This window comes from Scyliorhinus canicula, chromosome 5, assembly GCF_902713615.1.
Source record: "Scyliorhinus canicula chromosome 5, sScyCan1.1, whole genome shotgun sequence".
Lineage (NCBI taxonomy): Eukaryota > Metazoa > Chordata > Chondrichthyes > Carcharhiniformes > Scyliorhinidae > Scyliorhinus > Scyliorhinus canicula.
Window position 1 is genome coordinate 13,095,038 of NC_052150.1, and position 24,371 is coordinate 13,119,408.

General features: G+C 46.0%; 1 protein-coding gene across 1 annotated transcript; it reads right to left on the reverse strand.

Moving 5' to 3' along the window:
* Positions 1-2,840: 2,840 nt before the first annotated feature.
* LOC119965782 (cholecystokinin-like) lies at positions 2,841-19,480 on the reverse strand. The gene is made up of 3 exons (XM_038796605.1): positions 19,245-19,480; positions 13,474-13,719; positions 2,841-3,245 (listed from the first exon to the last, which is right to left on the reverse strand). The coding sequence occupies exons 2-3, from the start codon at positions 13,715-13,717 to the stop codon at positions 3,109-3,111; spliced, it is 381 nt and encodes a 126-aa protein (XP_038652533.1). The 5' UTR covers positions 13,718-13,719; positions 19,245-19,480; the 3' UTR covers positions 2,841-3,108.
* Positions 19,481-24,371: the final 4,891 nt, after the last annotated feature.

Sequence of the window (24,371 nt, forward strand, 5' to 3'; positions counted from 1 at the left end):
TTCCTATCTAAATGATTATAAATCGTATCTCTTATAATCTTCTCCAACCAGGCAACATCCTGGTAAATCTCCTCTGCACCCGTTCCAAAGCTTCCACGTCCTCCTACCCACAACAGACGTGAGGCTCACCGGCCTATAGTTACCGGGGTTATCTCTACTCCCCTTCTTGAACAAAGGGACCACATTTGCTACCCTCCAGTCCTCTGGCACTATTCCTGTAGCCAATGATGACATAAAAATCAAAGCCAAAGGCTCAGCAATCTCTTCCCTGGCTTCCCAGAGAATCCTAGGATAAATCCTATCAGGCCCCGGGGACTTATCTATTTTCACCTTGTCCAGAATTGCCAACACTTCTTCCCTACGCACCTCAATGCCATCTATTCTAATAGCCTGGGTCTCAGCATTCTCCTCCACAACATTATCTTTTTCCTGAGTGAATACTGACGAAAAGTACTCATTTAGTATCTCGCTTATCTCCTCAGCCTCCACACACAACTTCCCACCACTGTCCTTGACTGGCCCTACTCTTACCCTAGTCATTCTTTTATTCCTGACATACCTATAGAAATCTTTTGGGTTTTCCTTGATCCTACCTGCCAAAGACTTCTCATGTCCCCTCCTTGCTCGTCTTAGTTCTCTCTTTAGATCCTTCCTCGCTTCTTTGTAACTATCAAGCGCCCCAACTGAAACTTCACGCCTCATCTTCACATAGGCCTCCTTCTTCCTCTTAACAAGAGATTCCACTTCTTTGGTAAACCACGGTTCCCTTGCTCTACCCCTTCCTCCCTGCCTGACTGGTACGTACTTATCAAGAACACGCAATAGCTGTTCCTTGAACAAGCTCCACATATCCAGTGTGCCCAACCCTTGCAGCCTACTTCTCCAACCTACACATCCTAAGTCATGTCTAATGGCATCATAATTGCCCTTCCCCCAGCTATAACTCTTGCCCTGTGGGGTATACTTATCCCTTTCCATCACTAACGTAAAGGTCACCGAATTGTGGTCACTGTTTCCAAAGTGCTCACCTACCTCCAGATCTAACACCTGGCCTGGTTCATTACCCAAAACCAAATCCAATGTGGCCTCGCCTCTTGTTGGCCGGTCAACATATTGTGTCAGGAAACCCTCCTGCACACATTGTACAAAGAACGACCCATCTAATGTACTCGAACTATATCTTTTCCAGTCAATATTTGGAAAGTTAAAGTCTCCCATAACAACTACCCTGTTACTTTCGCTCTTTTCCAGAATCATCTTTGCCATCCTTTCCTCTACATCCCTAGAACTATTAGGTGGCCTATAGAAAACTCCCAACAGGGTGACCTCTCCTTTCCTGTTTCTAACCTCAGCCCATACTACCTCGGAAGAAGAGTCACCATCTAGCATCCTTTCCGCCACCGTAATACTGTCCTTGACTAGCAGCGCCACACCTCCCCCTCTTTTGCCCCCTTCTCTGAGCTTACTAAAACACCTAAACCCCGGAACCTGCAACAACCATTCCTGTCCCTGCTCTATCCATGTCTCTGAAATGGCCACAACATCGAAGTCCCAGGTACCAACCCATGCTGTCAGTTCCCCTACCTTATTTCGTATACTCCTGGCATTGAAGTAGACACACTTCAAACCACCTACCTGAACACTGGCACCCTCCTGCAAAGTCAAATCTGTGCTCCTGACCTCTATACTCTCAATCTCCCGTACCCCAAAACTACAATCCAGGTTCCCATGCCCCTGCTGAATTAGTTTAAACCCCCCCAAAGAGCACTAACAAATCTCCCCCCCAGGATATTGGTGCCCCTCAGTTTCAGATGTAGACCATCCTGTCTATAGAGGTCCCACTTTCCCCAGAAAGAGCCCCAGTTATCCAGAAATCTGAATCCCTCCCGCCTGCACCATCCCTGTAGAATGGTCTGCAGAATGCCATACCTCATAGTGCTACAGCACAGACGGAGGCCATAAGGCCCATCGTGTCTGTACCAGCTCTCTGAATGAACAATTTGCCTACCACTCTCCGGCCTTCTCCGCGTAACCCTGCACATTCTTCCTTTTCAGAGAACGGTCCAATTCCATTTTAAGTGCGTCGATGGAATCTACTTCCTGCACACGCACTCTGGCAGTGCATTCCAGACCTTAACCATTCACTGTGTGGAAAATACTTTTGTCATATTACTTTTGATGCCTTTGCCAATTACGTGCCAAGTACAAGGATACCTGCAAGCCGAATATGAAGATGGGGGACATTGACATTGCCAACTGCAGACAGCCATCACCCAGCTTTGATCGCTGGAGGCTGACTGTTGTGAGGAGCATGGTAAAAGTTGGTCAAATATGTATAGAGTAGAGAAAGTACCTTTCGCCACTGAGGTACTTGGTGAGAATAAGTAAGTAGCAGGTTATCACTGCACCCACAGTTGGGAATGGGGCCAAAGAGGTCTGGCAAAATTGTCACTATGGGAAGATATACAAATATCACAGGATATAGATTAATAAATATTAAGAAGGGAAATAAGATGGAACATAGTTTGGGGGAAGGATCTTAATGTTTTTTTTTGGGAAGACCTGAGTATTATAGTAGGGAGTGTGAGGGTGGCAATAACCCAACGAAAAGGCATTTTTGGAGTTTCTTTGCAACTCATGGGAATGCACAAACTCCACACGGAGAGAAACCCGGGGCCGGGATCGAACCCGGGTCCTCGGCGCCGTGAGGCAGTAGTGCTAACCACTGCCACTCACAGTGCTGCCGATCTCCAGGACGAATAACCCCCACCTTTGAGCATGACAATCAATCCTTTCATATCCATTTTCTTCATAATAGATAATTAAAACATTAAACAAAGTTTCTGTTTTGCTTCTTTTATTGTGATGTACGAACCGTTAACAGATGAGATGCTGAATTAGTTCAACCTTGTATCATTAGTATTCATAAGAAACTGGACTGAGCCAGACGATTCTGCGAAATCCTGCATATACGTATTGCATCATACAATCTTACAAACAAATTCACATTAAGTACCATAATAAATAGAATTTTAAACACAAATTTTTAAGACACCAAATTAAAGGTTTTCTTTTGTACAGATGTGGGGGTGTGTTTGCGTTTTTTTTTTACGCTGAGTATTCATATTCTTCGGCACTGCGTCGACCGAAATCCATCCATCCCACATAATCCCGATCACTTATCCTGTGATTGGGGTCCAGGTTCTGCAATTTGGATCCCACAGGGGTGCCTCTCCCCAAAGAACCTGGAGCAGACAAACAATGAGATTAGATCTGCAATATGTTGTATTTAATCTCAAATTAATTCAGTTTAAAAACGTAAGAAATAGGAATAGACCAATTAGTTCTTCGAACATGCTTCATCATTCATCAGGATCAAGGCGGATGTTCCACCTCAACTCCACATTCCTGCATTATTCCCCATAATCCCTTGGCACCCAGAAATCATAGAATCCTTACATAGAATCCCTGCAGTGCTGAAGGAGGTCATTCAGCCCATCAAATCTGCCCTCTGAAAGAGTACCCTACCCAGGCCCACTGCCCGCACTATCCCTGAAACCCCACCTAACATGAACATCTTTGGACACTAAAGGGCAATTTAGCATAGCCAATCCACCTAACCTGCACATCTTTGGACGGTAGGAGGAAACTGGAGCACTCGGAGGAAACCCATGCAAACAAGGGGAGAACGTGCAGACTCCACATAGTCACCCGAGGCTGGAATTGAACTCGAGCCCCTGACACTATGAGGCAGCAGTGCTAACCACTGAGCCACCCTGGCGCCTATCAACATCCGTCTTGAAGACACTCGATGAATGAGCATCCGCAGTTCTCTGGAACGAACAGATCCAACTATTCATAACCATTTGAGGTGAAGAAATTTATCATCTCAGTCATAAGTCATCGAGGCAAACAGAGGAGGTGGGGAAGTCTGAGGGGACAACAGTTCAGTAGATTTAGGCCACTGGGACTTGGGTTCAAATCCCGCTCCGAGCAAAGGGATAGAAGAATTTTGGTCAGCAGGAAGCTTACTGCCTGAAATAATTTAAGAGTCTCAACCATATCCCGAGTTAGTCTTGAATTCACTACATAAAACTGCTCAGAACATGACTCAAATCAATAGTCTTGATCGGAAATTGTAAGAGATGCACCCTGGGGAATGAAAGGCAATGCTGCAGAAGATGTTGTATTGGATGTTGTATTGGTTTAATCTAACTGTGCTGTGTCTTGCATCAGAGTGTCTGTTGAAGATGAGACTAGGTTTTAACTTAATGAAAACCCATTCACACAATTAAAATCAGGCAGGTGTCAGTGATGAAACATTTCTTGTCACAACACAGGTATGTCTAATCTTGAGTATCTAAGTTAGCTCTGAAATATCCTGTCTTAAAAGTAACCTGATGCACAAACACATGTTGCTAATACAGCAAGTGAGAACTCCAAAACCCCATGTCAGGGTGATAAGACCCAGGTTGCTCTTGTACAGTGAATTCACAACGCAAACCACTGTAATCAAAGTAAAGGGGAAGGGATGATTTTTCTGACGTTGAAACACTAATCGAGATGAGAGAATCCATTGGCACGCGCAGCGACCCAAGCCCAGTAGGCATTTGTTTTCTATTTGAGAATTTGGTGATAGCTGCTGGACTCAGGACTCCAAAATTGAAAATGAAAGAGAGAAGGCAAATAGAGAAGCAAGTGGTTAGATGAAGCAGATCACTCTTCAAACTTGTGGTGTAATAATTGGAGAATTTTATTGGAGGGAGAAAAGACTGGAAGAACTGGTCAAATATTTCATAAAATGTACTCTATTTTGAGAGAGTCAACATTCTAACTCCATACACCGTACTGCGTACACTTTTCAACAGGGGCAGGTAGACACAGGGAGAGGAGGATGGTCTGAAACATTGACCAACTTCGAGATTTTATGCGTGATGGATTTAGTCTATCGACAACTATTGTGAAAACTAGATTCACAGCTTGTTTTAATCTTACCTTCAGGAATATGAGAGGCGTTATGGAGCTTAGAAACAAATTTCCCTGATGGCTTACATTGGTAGACAGAGCAGCCATGTTCCAAAGTACATAGTTGACCAGAGGCATGAAAAAAAATCTAAACCCTTGTCAGTAATGTGTATGGTCTAGGTCGCAATTCATCCTTTTCTTCATGAACAGTTATCTCAAATCGAATGCAGGCAGATTAAGTAGTTAAAACCTCTTGTTTACATGCTGCTAACCAGTTGACGATAAGCAGTATCTATTTTTGATTGGTGGACTATGAATTAGAATTGTTTCAGTGATTAAGCCATCCTCTTCACCTTAGGTCTGGGCTTATCTCCTGTGTTCAATACACTCCATGTGCCTGTAAAACTGACGTTTATTCCTGTGATTTACCTGCTTATTTAAACTTGAAATGCTATTGATTTATAGATAATATAACTTTTTCTGTCCAGTACATCTTTTCTAGTTCAACTTAATTTTGAATTGTCTGTATTTCAAAGGCACGTAGAACCAGAATTCTCCTAAACAGCCTGTCAGATCTTTAAATTATGCATGATTGTTTTTTAAATTAACATTTTTGTTGGAATATAAAAAGTGCCCATCTTCTCCAAAATGGTATTCTTGTCTATGTTTAATAACAACTTCTATAAACTAGAATTGTGGAAGCACTTATTGTCAGTACTTCCAAGGAGAAAATATCCAATTATTTCATGACTTTGCATGTTATCATAAATATCCAGCAGATTAGTCATGCAGTTACGTTCCGGATAATTGCATTCACAATTTGCTAACGTATAAAATAAGAATTACTTTGTCCTAACCAGATGGCGCAATTGTTATTCAATTACATATTTAGTGTTCAACAGAAACAAGCTACTCTTTTATCATTGAAATGTGAAAGCTTTTTGATTGCAAATATACTTTGAAAACGACAGTAGAATTTCATATCAAGCACGAATGTTGTCTTAATTTAATGAAAGCAAATGACTTCACAACACAGTATGTCATGGTGATTCTATTACAGGGAAGTGAAATGAAATGAAAACTTCAGTATTTGCTTAAAAAGGAGGAAGGGAGAATCAAGAGACAGGAACCTTGTTCACCGTGATGATACCTTGCTGTAGGTAGACTTTTAGAGATGTAACTGAGTGACTTGGACCATCTCCATCATTGCACTTCCATCCAGCCCAGATGAAGGGAGGGTCTAGTGGGTACTCAGACCCTGCTCCTTCTTTTGTTCTGTATCCTCCACCACAGCTAGAGTACTGTGTGCATTTCTGGTCGCCACATTGTAGGAAAGATGTGATTGCACGAGAGAGGTTGCAGAGGAGATTGATCGGGATGCAACCTGGGGCTGGGGCGTTTCAGCTACGAAGAGAGGCTGGATTGGCTGGGGTTGTTCTCCTTCGAGCAGAGAAGGCTGAGCGGAGACCTCATTGGAGGTGTACAAAATTATGAGGGACATGGATAAGTTAAATAGGAAGATACTTTACCCCTTAGTAGAGGGGTCAATAACTTGGGGTCATAGTTTTAAGATAAGAGGCAGGAGATTTGAGGGGAAACCTTTTCCAGGTTAGGGTGGTGGATATCTGGAACTCACTGACTGAAAGGGTAGCCGAATTGGGAACCCTCAACATTTAAGAAACATTTAGATGTGCACTTGAAACGCCAGAGCGTACAAGGCTACAGACCCAGTGCTGGAAAGTGGGATTAGAATAGATAGGTGCTTGCTGGCCAGTGACTTGCTGTGCTGTGAAACTTTATGACTCTATGACCATGGTCTTGAATGATAAGGTCATTAGTTTCTGTGGTCATAGAATAGGCTGTAAGACTGGAAACTGGCGCAAAATGGATTTCACAAAGGACGCGGGAACTTGAAGACTTCAACTAAGGCTAGGTGAAAATGGCTGGGCCTCATCCACATAAACACAAATTCGGCATCTCGCTGCATTAGTTGGCACCTCAGCAACCTCAGCTGGTTCAACTGGCAAGCTGCTCTTCAAAGAAACAATAGGCGGACGTTGAGGGGAAATAATTTTACTCAGACAGTGGTGGGGGTCTGGAATTCACTGCCTGAAAGGGTTGAAGAGACAGAAATCCTCACAACATTTAAAAAAAAAAAGTACATGCACTTGAAGTGCTGGATTAGGCTGGATAGCTTTTTCTCGGCTGGGGCAGACGTGACAGGAATCCTTGTGTAAATTTCTCTGATTCTATACCAGGCTTGGCAGGTGAGCCTGGGGTGGGGTCGGTTGGGGAGGTGAACCAGAGGCAGGGAGAAGTCTGAGCCCGCACAAATGTTGTGAAGTCGGGAGGAGCACTCATAACGCCAATTGGCTTCACATTAATGTATGTAATTAAAAGGAAGGTAACTTGCATTTTCATCGCTGGCATCCAACTCTGTCCCTTATCGGACCACTGGATATGCCACTGTAAGACCCTATTTTATGGCAAATTTGGAAGAGGGGGGTCTTAACACATTCAACGTACCTTATGCCTGTTCAAGCAGACACTGTGTGTTTGGATACTGTGGCTTCCAGATTGGCAATCAATGCATTTATACGGTAAAATGGGCACCTTAATATGTCACGAAGGCATTGAAAACAAGCAAAATGCATGTGCTCCTCCAATCATACAGGACTTGTCCCGTTGTGACGCCGTTTATTAACTCCTTACGTTGTAGCCAATGTTTGAAGTAAAGGTCTCCAACCTTTTGGAATGGGCCAGATTAATCCCAGGCCTCAAACAATTTGTTCCTTTTTGAGATGTCCTGGCACATGAGAGGGATGGGAATTGGATCTGTCAGGAAATATTGTCCTATTCTGGACAAACATACAAAAAAAATAGGGAATTCTATAATTTTAGATGACAAGATATCAGTTCTAATAACTTCCCTCAATGTCGAAAGGAGGGCAAGAGAAACAGGCAAAAATAGACAATGTGGAACGTCAAATTACAAAGGGGCAAGGGCGAACATTGGAATTATACACCAACCCCTGCCTACTGGTGAAGCATTTCTGCATCAAAGTCTAAAACGCTGTTGTTCTCAGTAATATTCTGATGCTTTTTCATTAGTGCAACACCTGCCCTGCCCAAAGGCAGATTCTTGGCTTTTTTGTCTGCTGGTGCTTCATCCTGGCCCATTGTCCTCAGTAGAAGGCTTGCCATTGCCTTCCACTCTCAGTTTCAGGGGCAAGGAGGCCCATGGCCTGCCCCAGCCAGGATGGGAATCAAACCCACACTGTTGGCATTGTTCTCAATCACACATTCTCAACCATTGGGCTAACCAACCCTCCTGTGGTGCTTCTCCTATGATCATGGCAAATACCCTGGACCTTACGGCAGCACGGTAGCATTGTGGATAGCACAATGGCTTCACAGCTCCAGGGTCCCAGGTTCGATTCCGGCTTGGGTCACTGTCTGTGCGGAGTCTGCACATCCTCCCCGTGTGTGCGTGGGTTTCCTCCGGCTGCTCCGGTTTCCTCTCACAGTCCAAAGATGTGCAGGTTAGGTGGATTGGCCGTGATAAATTGCCCTTAGTGTCCAAAATTGCCCTTAGTGTTGGGTGGGGTTACTGGGTTATTGGGATAGGGTGGAGGTGTTGACCTTGGGTAGGGTGCTCTTTCCAGGAGCCGGTGCAGACTCGATGGGCCGAATGGCCTCCTTCTGCACTGTAAATTCTATGATCTATGATCATCGATTCAAAGTGTCAACATCCGCCCCTGGAGCAACGTCTGAGGCCTAATCGCCCACAAAATAACCTGGATTTGAATTGACCAATGTTTCACTGTGGGGGTGGTTGACCCACCATTACTTGCACACAGAGCTGATGCAGATCATTTTCACTGACGGCTGCTACTTCTGAGATACCCACAGCTTCACTCTTGGATTTTTTGGGGGAGGGGGCTAGTGGTGGTGGAAAATTCCAGAGAAAAAGAAAGATATTGCAGTCTTTTCCAGTGCATGCACTGAGGGAAGCACGGAACACTACCTCCCCCAATAAGGTTGTTCGTGCAACAAGAGTTATCATCTGTCAGACTAAATCCCCCAACCACCAAAGGTGCCCCAACAATTGCTCTGAATATCTAACCCTACCTTGGGTAGGGTTACCTTGATTGGGCACAGGGTTACCTGAAGAAGCAGATAATGCGAAGAAATGCCCAAGGGCATTGCTGTACCAAAGCTGCAAACACATAGCCATGTAGGAAAGTGTGGCAGATAGGAGTTATAGAGACGTGGTCATGCACAAGGTGCTGGCAGAGAGATGGATGACCACGAGAAAGGGCAGGCAGTCAGTGCAGGAATCCCTCATGGCTGTCCCCCTCTCTAACAAGTAGACCATTTTTGATACTGTTGGGAGGGGATGGCCTATCAGGGGAAAGCAATAGCAGCAGCCAGAGCAGTGGCACCATGGCTGGCTCTGTTGTTCAGCAGGGAGGGTCAAAGAGCAATAGTCAAAGGGGACTCCATAGTCAGGGCACAGATAGTTACTTCTGTGGTCCTGAAAAAGACTCCAGGATGGTCTGTTGCCTCATTGGTGCCAGGGTCCGGGATGTCACTGAACAGCTACATGGCACCCTGAAGGGGGAGGGGGATAAATCAGAGATCATGGTATATGGTGGTATCAATGACATAGGTAGAAAGAGGGATGAGGTCTTGCATCAAGAATTCAGGGAGTTAGGCAATAGATTAAAGTGTAGGACCTCTCAAGTTGTAATCTCTGGAATACTCCCAGCGCCACATGTTAGTGAGTACAGGAATAGGAGAATAGCATAGATGAACGTGTGTCTTAAGAGTTGGTGCAGGAGGGAGGGTTTTAGATTGCTGGACCATTGGGACCATTGTTGGGGAAGGCGGGACCTGTAGAAGTGGGATAGTCTACATCTAAACCAGAGCGCGACTAACATCCTTACTGACGGGTTTGCTAGTGCTGTTGGGAAAAGTTTAAACTAGTTTGGCAGCAGGTGGGGACGCAGACTGATAGCAGAATAGGGACACAGTATAATATAGAAAAGGAACCAGGTCAGAGGGAATATAGCGGTAGTAAGTTTCAAGGGAGTAAGACCAGGATGATGTCTACTTTAATGCCCAGAGTAATAAAAGTAAAACGGATGAATTAAGGGCAATGATTGAGACGTGTAATTATGATATAATAGCTATTACAGAGACATGATTGAGTGAGGGGCAGGATTGACAGCTCAACATCTCAGGATATAAAATCTTCAGGCAAGACAGAGGAGGGGGTAAAAGAGGAGGAGGCATTGCATTATTAGTTAAAGAGGCCGTTACTGCAGTAAGGAGAGATGATATCTTGGAGGAGGCATCAAATGAAGCTTTCTGGGTAGTACTTAGGAATAAGAAATGGACAGCCACGTTGCTAGGTGTTTATTACAGACCCCCAGATAGTCAGCAGGAAATTGAGGAGCAAATATGTGCGCAATTCGCGGAGGTGTGTAAAAATAATAAGAGGGTAATTATATTCGGTGATTTCAACTTTCCCAAAATTAATTGTGCTAGCCATCATGTTAAGGGCTTGGATGGAGTAGAGTTCTTAAAATGTATACAGGGGGACCTTTTAGCTCAATATGTAAAGGATCCAACAGGAACGGTGCACTGCTGGACCTAGTTCTGGGGAATGAAGCCAGACAGATGGTCGGTGTGATGTTGGGGGAGCATTTTAGTGATAGTGACCACAACATGGTGCAATTTAAGTTGGTTATTGTCAAAGAAATAGACAAGTTGTAAATAAAGGTTTTGGATTGGAGGAGAGTAGATTTTAACAAAATAAGGCAGAATTAGCAGAATCTAGCCAAGGTAGACTGGAAAGAGTTACTTGTGAGGAAATCTACAGAAGAGAGCAGTGGAGGGGGGAGCGTTCAAAGATGAAATAGGGAGGGTACAGGCCCAATGTAGGGTAATAGGAAGGTGCAACAAACCGAAAGAACCATGGATGACCAGAGACATTCAAGATCTGATGAGAAGGAAAAGAGAGACGTTTAACACGTATAAGGAGAGTAAGTCTGCAGAGTCATTAGTGGAGTACAGAAAGTGCAAGATGGAGCTTAAGAAATCAATTAGGGGGCAGCACGGCAATGCAGTGGTTAGCATTGCTTCTTCACGGTGCCGAGGGTCCCAGGTTCGATACCGGCTCTGGGTCACTGTCCGTGTGGAGTTTGCACATTCTCCCCGTGCTTGTGTGGGTTTCGCCCCCACAACCCAAAGATGTGCAGGGTTGGTGGATTGGCCGTGCTAAATTGCCCCTTAATTGGAAAAAATTAATTAGGTACTCTAAATTTATTTTTAAAAATAAATAAATTCGGAGAGCAAAGAGGGGATATGAGAAAGCTCTGGCTGGTAAAGTAGGAAAAATCCCAAGATATTCTATAAGTATATCAATGGGAAGAGGAGAACCAAGGAAAGAGTAGGGCAAATTTGGCACCATAGGTGAAATCTGTGGGTAGAGCCAGAGGACACTGGTAGGGTGTTGAACGAATATTTCACATCTGTCTTCAGCCAGGAGAATGAGGAGGTTATTATGGAACTCAGGGGGGGAGACTGTAAGGTTCTTGAACCAACTGTCCTAGGGAGTGACAAGGTATTGGGGGCATTGTTTGGCTTAAAAGTGGACAAATCTCCAGGTCCAGATGAATTGTGTCCCAGGCTGCTGTGGGAGGTGAGGAAGGAGATTGTCACGGCTCTGACCCAAATTTTTAATTCCTCTCTGGCCATGGGGGAGGTGCCAGAGAACTGGAGAACAGCTAATGTGCTTCCACTATTTCAGAAATGTTGTAGAGACAAGCCAGGGAACTACAGACCAGTAAGTCTCACATCAGTGGTTGGGAAACTCCTGCAGAAGTTTCTGAAGTTTCTGCACATGGGATGCATGGTGATTTGATAAGGTGGATTCATGATTGACTTAACATTAGGAGCCAGGGGGTGATGATAGACGGCTGCTTCAGTGTCTGGAAGCCAGTGACTAGGGACATACCACTGGGATCTGTGCTGGGCTCCCTATTGTTTGTCATTTATAAAAATAACATAGATGACTATGTGGGGGGTAGGATTAGTAAATTTACGGATGACACAAAAATTAGCCGGGTGATTAATAGTGAGGTTGAGTGTCTTGGATTACGGGAAGATATAGACGGGATAGTCAAATAGACAGATAAGTGGCAGGTGGAATTTAACCCTGAAAAGTGTGAGGTGATACAATTTGGAAGGAGTCATTTGACAAGGAAATAGTCAATGAATGCCCTGACGCTGGGAAGTTCTGAAGAACAAAGGGACCTTGGCATCTTTGTCCATAGATCTCTGAAGGCAGAATGGCAAGTTAATAGGATGGTGAAAAATGGCTTGTGGGACACTCACTTTTATCAATCGGGGTATAGATTACAAAAGAAGGGAGGTCATGTTGGAGTTGTATAGAACTTTGGTGAGGCCACAGCTGGAGTACTGTGTGCTATCTGGTCGCCACATTATAGGAAGGATGTGATTGCACTGGAAGGGGTGTAGAGAGGATTCACCAAAATGATGCCTTGGATGGAACATTTAAATTATAAAGAGAGGTTGGTTAGGCTTGGGTTGTTTTCGATGGAGTGGAGAAGACTGAGGGGGTGACCTGATTGAGATGTGCAAGATTGAGGGGCACGGATAGGGAGCAGCTGTTCCCCTTCGTTGAAGGGTCAGTTACAAGTTCAAAGTGAGGGGTGGGAGGTTTAGGGGAGGTTTTGAGAAAAGCTTTTTTACCCAGAGAGTGGTGACAGTCTGGAGTGCACTGCCTGGGAGGGTGGTAGAGACGGGTTGCCTCACACCCTTTAAAAAGCACCTGGGTGAGCACTTGGCACGTCATAACATTCAAGGCTATGGGCCAAGTGCTGGCAAATGGGATTAGGTGGGCAGCTCAGGGTCTTTCATGAGTCGGTGCAGATTCGATGGGCCTCTTCTGCACTGTAGAATTCTGTTATCACAACAGTTGGAGTCTTTTTCAGAGAGTTCTGAAAGGATGTTAATTGCCCATCGGGAAGTCCAAACTTCCTGAACAATTCCCACAGTCATTACATGAGGATTGTCAAGGAATCTCTCGGTGTATCTTTTAGGGTAGATCCAGTCTCCCACGATCTGCATTACTGGATGTTCTGAGCCATTGATGTATGTAAAGACACTCACATCAATCTAGTGATTTACATCAGGGCTGGTTTAGCTCACTGAGCTAAATTGCTGGCTTTTAAAGCAGGCCAGCAGCACGGTTCGATTCCCGTACCAGCCGCGCCGGAATGTGGCGGCTAGGGGCTTTATTGTAACTTCATTGAAGCCTACTCATGACAATAAGCGATTTTCATTTTCATGGTAAAATGCACAAAAATTCAATCATTTATATGTTAAATCACTTGCATTCAGTAAGTAATTGCAGAAAATGTTGAACTATTAAGCTGCACGGTATGTTTGGCAGTTTGTGCAGTCGGTGTTGCTCACCTTTCCTGACTTGTTGAAGGTATTGTGTGAGCAGGGCTCCCAAGTTGGCTCTTTGCTCGCTGCTGTGGAAGGGTTTCACCTGGTCGCTGTACTGGGCTTCCCGGACCTGCCTTTGGTGCATGTCGACGCTTTGCTTCAGCTCACTTCCGATTGGAATACCATCGTCAGACCCATTGATGACTCTGCCAACGCAGCCCGAGGAGAGGACCACGAGAAAAACACACACACACATTCCACTGTTCATAGCTGCAATGAAAGGGAAAATGAACAAGCTGCGGTGAAATCTGGTCTCTGCGATTAGGTACACGTCGGCCTGAAGCAGTCAAAATGTTTTCAAACACTTATTCTATTATAATAACAATAATCTTTATTGTTACACGGGTGGCACGGTAGCACAGTGGTTAGCATTGTTGGTTCACAGTGCCAGGGTCCCAGGTTCAAACCCGGCTTGGGTCAGTGTCTGTGCGGAGTCTGCACATTGTCCCCGTGTCTGCGTGGGTTTCCTCCGGGTGCTCCAGTTTCCTCCCACAAGTCCCGGACGACATGCTTGTTAGATGAATTGGACATTCTGAATTCTCCCTCTGTGTACCCGAACAGGCGCCGGAGTGTGTCAACTAGGGGAGTTTCACAGTAATTTCATTGCAGTGTTAATGCAAGCCTACTTGTGACACTAATAAAGATTATTAGTAAATGAATTAATTAATTACAAATACGCTGACATTAATACTGCAAAGAAGTTACTGTGAAAAGCCCGGAGGGAGAATTCAGAATGCCCAAATTACCTAACAGCATGTTTTTTGGGACTTGTGGGAGGAATCCAAGTGGGAAGCATTCATATACAGAGCACATAATGTCCAATAACAGCCAATATTTAATGAGTAACTAACTTAACTTTCTCAGTATTTGCTACAAATATTTTTTGTCATCCGGGACTATGTCCCTGGCCACAGCAGTTTATAAACACTGCACCAGAAAGATCGAGACATTTATAAAACCTGAATTGTTGTTTGAAGGTAGAGTTGAGTTTAGATCTTACTGTCCTAATTTCTGGGCCAAGGGCCTCTATCTCTTTGTATTTATCAGTTTGACTCAATCCTTGAAGGTGACCTTACACTATCGGGCTGGCTGTGATTTTAGTAAGTTTTCTCTGTCTTTGGCTTCATGAAGGTGAGAAATAGTAACACAAGAAATTGCAATAGTTTCAGCAAAAGGGTATGAACACTGAGCGATGTCAGTTAAATGCAGAATAAATTACACTGCTCCAACAGCACTCTCAGTGGCCAACCTTAACTGTCATTACAATCTGCGGGATGGATTTGTACAATATTCTGCTCTTTAAAATTGAAAAACCACTGGGACCACAGTGAGATTTCCTAACGTGTCTCCAATGGTCCAGGTCCCACAAGGAGTGCTTGCGCTAACAGAATGTCACATCCATTTAAATTGTTCAATCAACAGACTAGATTTTCGATTAGTAAATGCCAAATCCAGTAGCAACATTCTGGTACAAACATGTGCAGAAAATATGACGCTGGAAGCCATGTGCAAGCTATCTCCAAATTAGGTGTTGAAGGGCTTGCTCAGTGTCGAGCAATGTTTCCAAGAATGGATGAACGAGATCTCAACAGGGCATAAGCTTAATTCCATTCTCCATAGTGAATTGTCCAATTTGTGTAACATCCTGCTTTTGCAGCACGATCACTGGAAAAGGAAGAGTTGGCTGGAAGTATATGACTAGTAGGGGACGAGCGAGCAATGGTCTAGACACACAGTGAAGACCCACGGGTATGAACCCATGCTAGCTTCACTTCTTGCCTTTGTCTAGTAGAACCGAAAGGGCGGTTCTTGCACCAGTAGATGCAGAGTAAAGGTAGCACAAGAGCTCAATGAATCCTGACCTGTCCTTACATCGAAAAAAGGCAGCATTGCAGGCAGAACATTGCATATTGTATAAATGAGGAGAGCAGATGTGAATACTTCCAGCACAAAGGCAAAATACAGAAAATCTGCAATAAAAAAGGGCGAATGCTGGAAATACACAGCGGGGTCTGGAAACATCTTCTGAGAGAAAAATGGATTTAATATTTAAGGTCAATGTCTTGTACTAAAACTGGAAATATTTAAGAGATGGTAAGCAAATCCAGAGGTAGGGTAAAAGTGTGGCCGGGGGGGGGGGGGGGGCATCCAGAGGTTAAGGTCAGGGGGGTGGGGGACAAATCCGGTCGGCAGCAGAGCTTAAATGATAAAAGGGATCATGATGTGAGGCAAAAGGAGATGGTAATGGGGCAGTATTGTAGCACAGTGGTTAGCACTGTGGCTTCACAGCTCCAGAGTCCAGGTTCGATTCCCGGCTTGGGTCGCTGTCTGTGCGGAGTCTGCACATTCTCCCCTTGTCTTAGTGGGTTTCCTCCGGCTGCTTCGGTTTCCTCCCACAAGTCCCGAAAGACGTGCTGTTAGGTGAATTGGACATTCTGAATTCTCCCTCCGTGTACCCGAACAGGCGCCGGAGTGTGGCAACTCAGGGATTTTCACAGTGGCTTTGTTGCAGTGAAAATCGCTTATGAAATGAAAATCGCTTATTGTCACAAGTAGGCTTCAAATGAAGTTACTGTGAAAAGCCCGTAGTTGCCACATTCCGGTGCCTGTTCGGGTAGGCTGGTATGGGAATTGAACCGTGCTGCTGGTCTGCCTTAGTCTGCTTTCAAAGCCAGCGATTTAGCCCTGTGCTAAACCAGTGTTAATGTAAGCCTACTTGTGACAATAAAGATTATTATTAAGTAAAGAAAAAAAGATGGGTCTTGAGGAGGTATGAATGGCAACTGCAGAACCGTTACCAACAGCAAAATAATGGGTTAGTGGTTATCATGGGAAAGAGCTGAATTCTGTGTGAAGCGCCTGTGAGAGTTTATCAAGCCTCAGCCTCATTAGAACAGCTCTGGAGGACAGGAGCCCAGACAAGAGTTTGCATGTTTTCAAATACATTCATTTTAAATATAAAACCACTCTTTGCGAATTGTGGTCTTCAGCAAGACACTAAGGTTTCCAAATATTTCCTCCGGCCATTTATGGTGAGATATTGGAACGAGGAAGCTGAGGAGAGAAATGCTGTCACACAACTTGAAGAATACTACACTTGCCATAACAGAAGAGCAGCGTTATAACCCTGTTGTTTGTGGTTTGCACCACAAATTCTTCAGTTTGTGCAGAATTGTGCCTAATGTGTATAATTTGCGAATTGTGATCAATGTTGAGGGCCAGAACATTTAAACGGTAGGTGACCACAAGCCCGGGCTGGGGGTGGGAACGACACCTCTATACCCAAAGGTTGCACAATGTGATCACCCAATGTGAATTTACCCCGTGTAGAGAGCGCATCCTGAGCAGCGAACGCAAGTTACGCTAACACTGAAGAGTGATGGTGAATTGCTGTTTCACTCGAAGGAGTATTTGGGACCCTGAGATTATGGGAAGGGAGGGGGTGAAAGTACAAGGGGTCGCATCTCCTGGGAAGGTGCCTAGAACTGGCATTCCAGCCCCCTGTCCGTAAGGTCTACATTAAGTCGATGTTGCTGTCGACATAGCCTGTTCTGTGTTCCTCCTGCTTTGGAAATGAATCGTTTGACAGAGTTTAGAGGAAATATTAACCCACCGTAAAATAGACGTCCCTTTCGGGGACAAATAAATCCCTTTCGGGAAAAGAAAAAACGGAATTTGCTGCAATTAGTGAAGTCGATCGAACATATTGCGCTTGGCTGAAGTTAACTGGTGGGTTTTACTGACATTTATTGGAAAGTGACCATTTCATAAAGCGCTTATAGATTTGGAAAATAGACGCAGACTATTGGATTGTAAAGTGGGGTGTCCTCACACAATTCGGACCTTCAGTGGGTGTGTGGATTTTACATGCAAAACTCAGGATAAACAATCGGCTGAGATTAGCTCAGACCGGAGCTTCTATATATTGTTAACCAGCAACTAACAATAGTTCAGATTGGTGAACCTGGATAAACGCCTCCTAATTTCTAACTTGGCATGTGTGTAGTTAGTGAGTTCACAATATGGAACTCCTGTGCGGTACACTCTAGGGTTCTTTCAAATGACCTCCTGAAATATATTTCTAATATATATATATATATAAAACCCAGTCTTCCTCGGCAGATTGGAAAGGACGGGACAGCAGTTTTATGACAAGATGGACCGAATGGTCTCTCTCATCCCCACGGGTCTTTTTTGAAAATTGACCTCGCAGTGAAGAAGTTACCCAGCAACTCTGCTGCCACTTAAACCCGCCAATTGCAGAAGACAGTGCAGTCGGAGATGAGCTGCAAGGTCAGTGGGTAAAACAGACTTTAAAAAAAATAAATTTAGAGTACGCAATTCATTTTTTCCAATTAAGGGCCAATTTACCGTGTTCAATCCACCTACCCTGCACATCTTTGGGTTGTGGGGGTGAGTCCCACGCAGACACGGGGAGAATGTGCAAACTCCACACGGACAGTGACCCAGAGCCGGGATCGAACCTGGGACCTCGGTGCCGTGAGGCAACAGGGCTAACCCACTGCATCACCGTGCTGCCTTGGGTAAAACAGACTTGACTATGCCTCCCAAAAAACCCAAGGATCACTCATCCGATCGCCACCCAGCCAAAAGTCTCAAGCAGCCATGGGTTGGGGTTGAGTTGACAGCTTCTCAAATACTAACAGAACCTTTCTTTCTCTGACACCCTGTTAACCTTTCCAAAGAGCCAGTGCAGACTCGACGGGCCGAATGGCCTCTTTCTGCTCTGTAAATTCTATAATAACCCATGGAGCAACCGGGCCACTCCTCACTCAATCACCCACCCTCTTCACAGCCTCCTACAACCCCCTCCCACCAGCTCCTTCCACACCACCACTAACCCAGCAAATCAACCAACATCCCCCCTTCCTTCTGAGTCTTTGGCAATCTGGGGCTGGTTTAGCACAGCGGGCTGAGACAGCTGGCTTGTAATGTAGAACAAGACCAGCGGCGAGGGTTCCTGCCCTGTTCCAGCCTCCCGAAACAGGCGCCGGAATGTGGCGACTAGGGGCATTTCACAGTCACTTCATTGAAGCCTACTTGTGACAATAAGCGATTATTATTATTAATAGTCAACTCAGTCCAAGTTATCTATTTCAATCTGTCATTGGAATGACATAAAATGTAATGTGTTCACCAACAGATTGGTTAACAGTGAAATTCTCATTGAACATTCGACTGGGTCACTTAAAAGGACTCAACTCCCAACCCCAACCATCCACTGATCTGATTTCGTTCCACACAACAATGTCTGCTTTGAATGAACGCTCCAAAGGAAAAGCCTCCAAACTCCACTGAACAAACATGCACTTGCTAACTCCGGGGACAGCATGTTCTGGAATAAGTCTTAACTCAAACCCCTGGAGAACCTCAATGTTTGAGACACAGAGCAGAGGTGGGGACTGGTGCCAAACAGTCGGGGGGGGGGGGGGGGGGGGGTGGAAATCATTCCCCCCAAGCGGCTGAGATTTGGACAAGGATTTATTGGGGGGGGGGGGGGGGGGGGGGATAAGTTAGTGATGTTCCTGGCGTTAACATTCCCTGGTCACTCCAGGAAAGGTCAATTTCCAAGCTAGTTTCTATCTTTCTAGACTATCAGAAAGGACTGGGCTTTTTCTCTCTCCCCAAATCTGATTTAGTGACCTCGAAACTAGAGTTTTGCAACAACAACAATAATGCCCCACTGAGACATGAAGCGGAGACAGAATCCTTACCCGTTCGTCAGCTGCTCCTCGATGCTGCTCTCGGAGGTGAAGTTGCTTCTTTTTGGGGGGAGGGGGGACGGACTCGCTGCTGGTTGGCAGGAGTCGCTATTTATAAGTCAGGAGAGGTGGGGAGGGAAGGCAATCTCAATCTTGGCGGAGATTGACGTGCAGGAGTTTGAAAAAAAACCTACACACACGAAAGCGAAGTTGTTGAGTCGGTGACGCCAGCGAACGAATTCAGTTTGGAAAAAGAAAAGGATGGGAAGATTTGGTGCTGAGGAGGGAGGGAGGGAGAGGATAGGAGGGGGAGAGGAGGAGGAGGAGGAGGAGGGAGAATAGAGGGAGGGAGAGGATAGGAGGGGGCGAGGAAGAGGAGGAGGAGGAGGAAGAGAGGGAGGGAGAGGATAGGAGGGGAGGAGGAGGGAGAGGGAGGAGGGAGGGAGAGGGAGGAGGGAGGGAGAGGGAGAGGGAGGAGGGAGGGAGAGGGAGGAGGGAGGGAGGGAGAGGGAGGAGGGAGGGAGGGAGAGGGAGGAGGGAGGGAGAGGAGGGAGGGAGAGGGAGGAGGGGGGGGAGGGAGGAGGGAGGGAGGGAAGGGGAGGGAGGGAAGGGGAGGAGAGGGAGGGGAGGAGGGGGTGGGAGGGAGGGGAGGAGGGGGAGGGAGGGAGAGGAGGGGGAGGGAGGAGGGGGAGTGAGGGAGGGGGAGGGAGGGAAGGGGAGGAGGGGAACGGAGGGAAGGGGAGGGGACGGAGGGAAGGGGAGGGGAGGGAAGGGGAGGAAGGGGGGGGAGGGAAGGGGAGGAAGGGGAGGGAGGGAAGGGGAGGAAGGGGAGGGAGGGAAGGGGGAGGAAGGGAAGGGAGAGGAGGAGAGGAGAGGGGAGGGGGAGGAGGGAGTTGAGGGGAGGGTGGGAGAGGGGAGGGTGGGAGGAGGGAGGGGAGGGAAGGGGAGGTGGGGGAGGGAGGGGGAGGGGGAGCGTGGGGGGAGGAGGGGGGATAAGGAGGGGCGGGAGGGGAAGGGGAGGAGAGGGATGGAGGGGAGGAGAGGGAGGGAGTGGAGGGGGAGGAGAGGGAGGAAGGGGAGGGGAGGAGGGAGGGGGAGGAGGTGGAGGGTAGGGGAGGAGGGGAGGGGAGGAGGAGGAGGGTGGGAAGAGGGGGGAGGGTGGGGGAGAAGGAGGGGGAGGAGGGTGGTGGAGGGGGGGTGGAGGGAGAAGGGGGTGTGGAGGAAGGGAAGGAGGAGGAGGGGGTGGTGGGAGAAGGAGGGATGGAGAGGAAGGGGAGGAGGGAAGGGGGAGAAGAGGAGGGAGGGAGGAGGAGGGGGGAAGGGAGAGGAGGTGGGGGGAGAAGGAGGGGGCGTGGAGGGAGGGGGCTCAGAGTGACTGAGCTGCCGGGGGACAGAGTGGATTCCCGGCTGTTGCCTTCATGTCTCTCCCGGGGTGGGTGGAGAGAGGGTTAAATCCGTTTTTTCTAATCAGATCTCAAACCTGGTCACACATTCCTTGTCATTAGCACTGGACTGACTTCGATATGTAAATAACCCCCCACTCCCCATAGGCTTGTGATTCATTGGACTGATAACATTTTAGGAAATATGTTCATATTATTAACCATAGTGTGTGTGTGTGTTCATTGAGCGTTTGCCACTGTCTACACCAGCACAGTGTGAGTGGGAGAGATACTTTGATAGGATCTGCTCACCCCTTTATTGTCATTCTCACTATAGCAAGAGAGGGGACCTACACACTGACCCGGGGAATCGCTCCAACACACGCTTTTGTTTGCAAAATTCCCCTTCTGCTCACCGGATGCCTTTCGTTTCCAAATCGTGAATCCCTCTCCACTGTCCCACTCTCGTCCCAATGATTCCGAAGCAGCAACAGGGGTTTGCTAACACAGGCAGTTTCTAAACTGTGAGTTCACCACATCGGATATCACCAGAATCACAATTTTTAGCTGATTATATTGACCAGTGTGTGCCTGTCACGTTGTGGGTACAATAAATATATCGATGCAAAGACTCCAATTCTGCCCAAATAGAAGTTGCATTGAATTTAAAGCTAACTCTGTCACTGGCCTTTGCACCAGTTACATTCTGTCACAGGTACAGTGAGGGGCATTTAATGACAAGTCAAATCTCAACTTTAACATTTCTGCTGCTTTTCTAAAAAATAAATTTACTTTTGCAAATATCAGCTAAATAAACCCCATTCGCTGCCATTTCAGACCCACCCGTTTTGCTTCAGCGGCCACCGGGTGCTTTAAAAGTCGTTTCTGTTTAATTGGGGTCGTTCCGGTGGAGCCCGACCACTCTCAGGAGTGAGGCCGAGGGAGGGTCCGGGAGACTGAGCAGGAGCCGAGGGAGGGTCCGGGAGACTGGGCAGGAGCCGAGAGAGGGTCCGGGAGACTGGGCAGGAGCCGAGAGAGGGTCCGGGAGACCGGGCAGGAGCCGAGAGAGGGTCCGGGAGACCGGGCAGAAGCCGAGAGGGACCGACGGGAGGCGACAGCGAGCCAGGACCAAAAACTGGCAGAGATAAATGGTCGAGGTTACAATTCATTCATTCATTCATTCAGCCACCCCGAGCAGAGAGTGAGGAGACAAGTGTAAAGTGTCTGGGATGCTGCCTTTCCACATTTGCAAGGATTGCTATTCAAGCCTCAATTCTGCATCTCAAGAGCAAGGAGCAGTAAATGGGCTTGCCAAATTTGATGCCAAGATCCAAAAGCTGCCCAGTCGTCGAAAGTAGATATCAATCGCCTATTTTTAAAAAAGTACTTCCCGCTAAATGGTCTTGAACATAGTTAAAGAAGTTTCGGACCAGTGTTTAAAGTCACTGTAAAAATATAGCATCTGCCTAGTCTGGTAAAAGTTGACATTCGGGAATAGTTATTATGACTTGCATCTGGCTGAAATGATTCTGTTGATGATTCAGTGCGAACCTTTTTTGGTGGCTGTTGGACCCCTGCAAGTTATTCTTAACGTGGCGCTAATAAAACAGAATAATGTCCAGACAGTTCCAGAAGGTGCGATTCACAACATTTATGGCGATCTTTGTAAAACAAAATCGGAATTTCAGTATCGCGATGATGACATTGAACACCGAGGAAATAGACGAACCCTTGTTGTTCTCTTTCACTATTTACTAAAGACCCATCTGGGGGTTTAACCTCCCAGTGATTATCTGGGCAGGCGTGATGCCGATCTAAACTCAGCTCAAAAAGAAATTAATTTCATTTACTAACCATAATAACAGCTTATTGTCACAAGTAGGGGTCAACGAAGTTACTGTGAAAAGCCCCTAGTCGCCACATTACGGCGCCTGTTTGGGGAGGCCAGTACAGCAATTGAACCCCTGTTGCTGGCCTTCTTCCGCCATACAAGTCAGCTGTTTAGCCCACTGTGCTAAATCAGTCCCTGCTAAACCATCTAGTGGGGGTTTCTTAATTTGTTGCAGAGTGCATTAATTCTTTCTTGTCAAATCCTCAAGCAATGACCCAAATCATAGTCAAGAGCGTTTTACAACTTACAACTTAGAGCTACAGTTGGATCCATGAACATTTAATAGACATACATAAATGCAATCAGAGTTGCTTAGCAATCGAGTTGCAAACCACTAATGAGCAGATTTACTCAATAAAACGAGTAACAAGATACATAGTCAAGTCCGTATATCACTATAAATTAGGGCTAATGGATACTGAATATTAGCTATTGCAATGAGCAGTGTCTAAGGTTATAAATTAGTGAGATTACACTAAGATTCTTACAAGTTAATAGCTTTGAACAGCAAATATCAATTAGCTCAAGTCCACAAGCCTGATTAAAACTATTCAGTCCTTAAACAATCTCAACCTTCTTTCTCTTAGATAAATACATTAAGATTCTAAAGTTTTGTGATGACTATCCCGTTTGAGACAGATTTATCTTTTCACTTTGATCTTGAATTTTGACTGAACCCACCTTCCACACAAGCTGCAATACTTGAGCTAATTGCTCTCTTACTTTTCTTGATCTCAGACTGGCTGCTATTAAATGACTTTCTTTTGCCTAAATAACTGTTATTTAGCTTCTATCCCCTGACACTCTGTCTGTAAATATACCTTGATTCAGTAAGGATGCCACCTATGTCTACCAGGAAAGACAGATACATCAGACAAAAATTATATCTGCCATGCAAACTGTTAATCAATAATTATATAAAATCTCAATATGCCCAGGACATCACTGCAAGAGTTCCTCAGGGTAGTGTCCTCGGCTCAGCCACCTTCAGCTGCTTCATCAATGACTTTCTTTCCATCATGTTGCCAGAAGTGGGGAAGTTTGCTGTTGACTACACAATGTTCAGCACCATTTGCGACTCCTCAGATGCTGAAGCAGTCCATGTCTAAATGGAATAAACCTGGACAATATCCAGGCTTGGGTTGACAAGTGGCAAGTTAATATTCACGCCACACAAGTGCCAGACATTGACCATCTCCAACAAGAGAGAATCTAATCATTGCCCCTTGACATTCAATGGCATTACCATCACTGAATCCCCCACACTCAAGATCCTGGGAGTTACTATTGACCAGAAACTGAACTGGACTCACCGTATAAATACTATGGTTACAAGAGCAGGTCGTAGGCTAGGGAGCATGCGGAGAGTAACTCACCTTTTGACCCTCAAAGCCTATCCGGCATCTGCAAGGCACAAGTCAGGTGTGTGATGGAATACTCTCCACTTGCCTGGATGAGTGCAGCTCCAACAATGCTCAAGAAGCTTGATACCATCCAGGACAAAGCAACCCGCTTGATTGGCAACACTTTCACAAACATTCACTCTCCCCCCATCAATGCACAGTGGCAGCCATGTGTAACATCTACAGCAGTGCATCTCAAACTATCTGATGTGGCGTACCGACAGTTTTTTTTTCAATGTGCCAGGGACCGGTGAGCGAAACAAGCCAATCCAGGATTACTGTCTCTTTCTTTTCTGGAAACACTCCAAGTACCGGCAGACGATGGCTCGCGTACCGGCACCGGTACGCATACCACACTTTGAGAAGCACTGATCTACAGGATGCACTGCAGCAACTCACCAAGGCTCCTTAGACAGCACCTTCCAAATCCACAACCGTTACCATCTAGCAGGACAATGTCAGC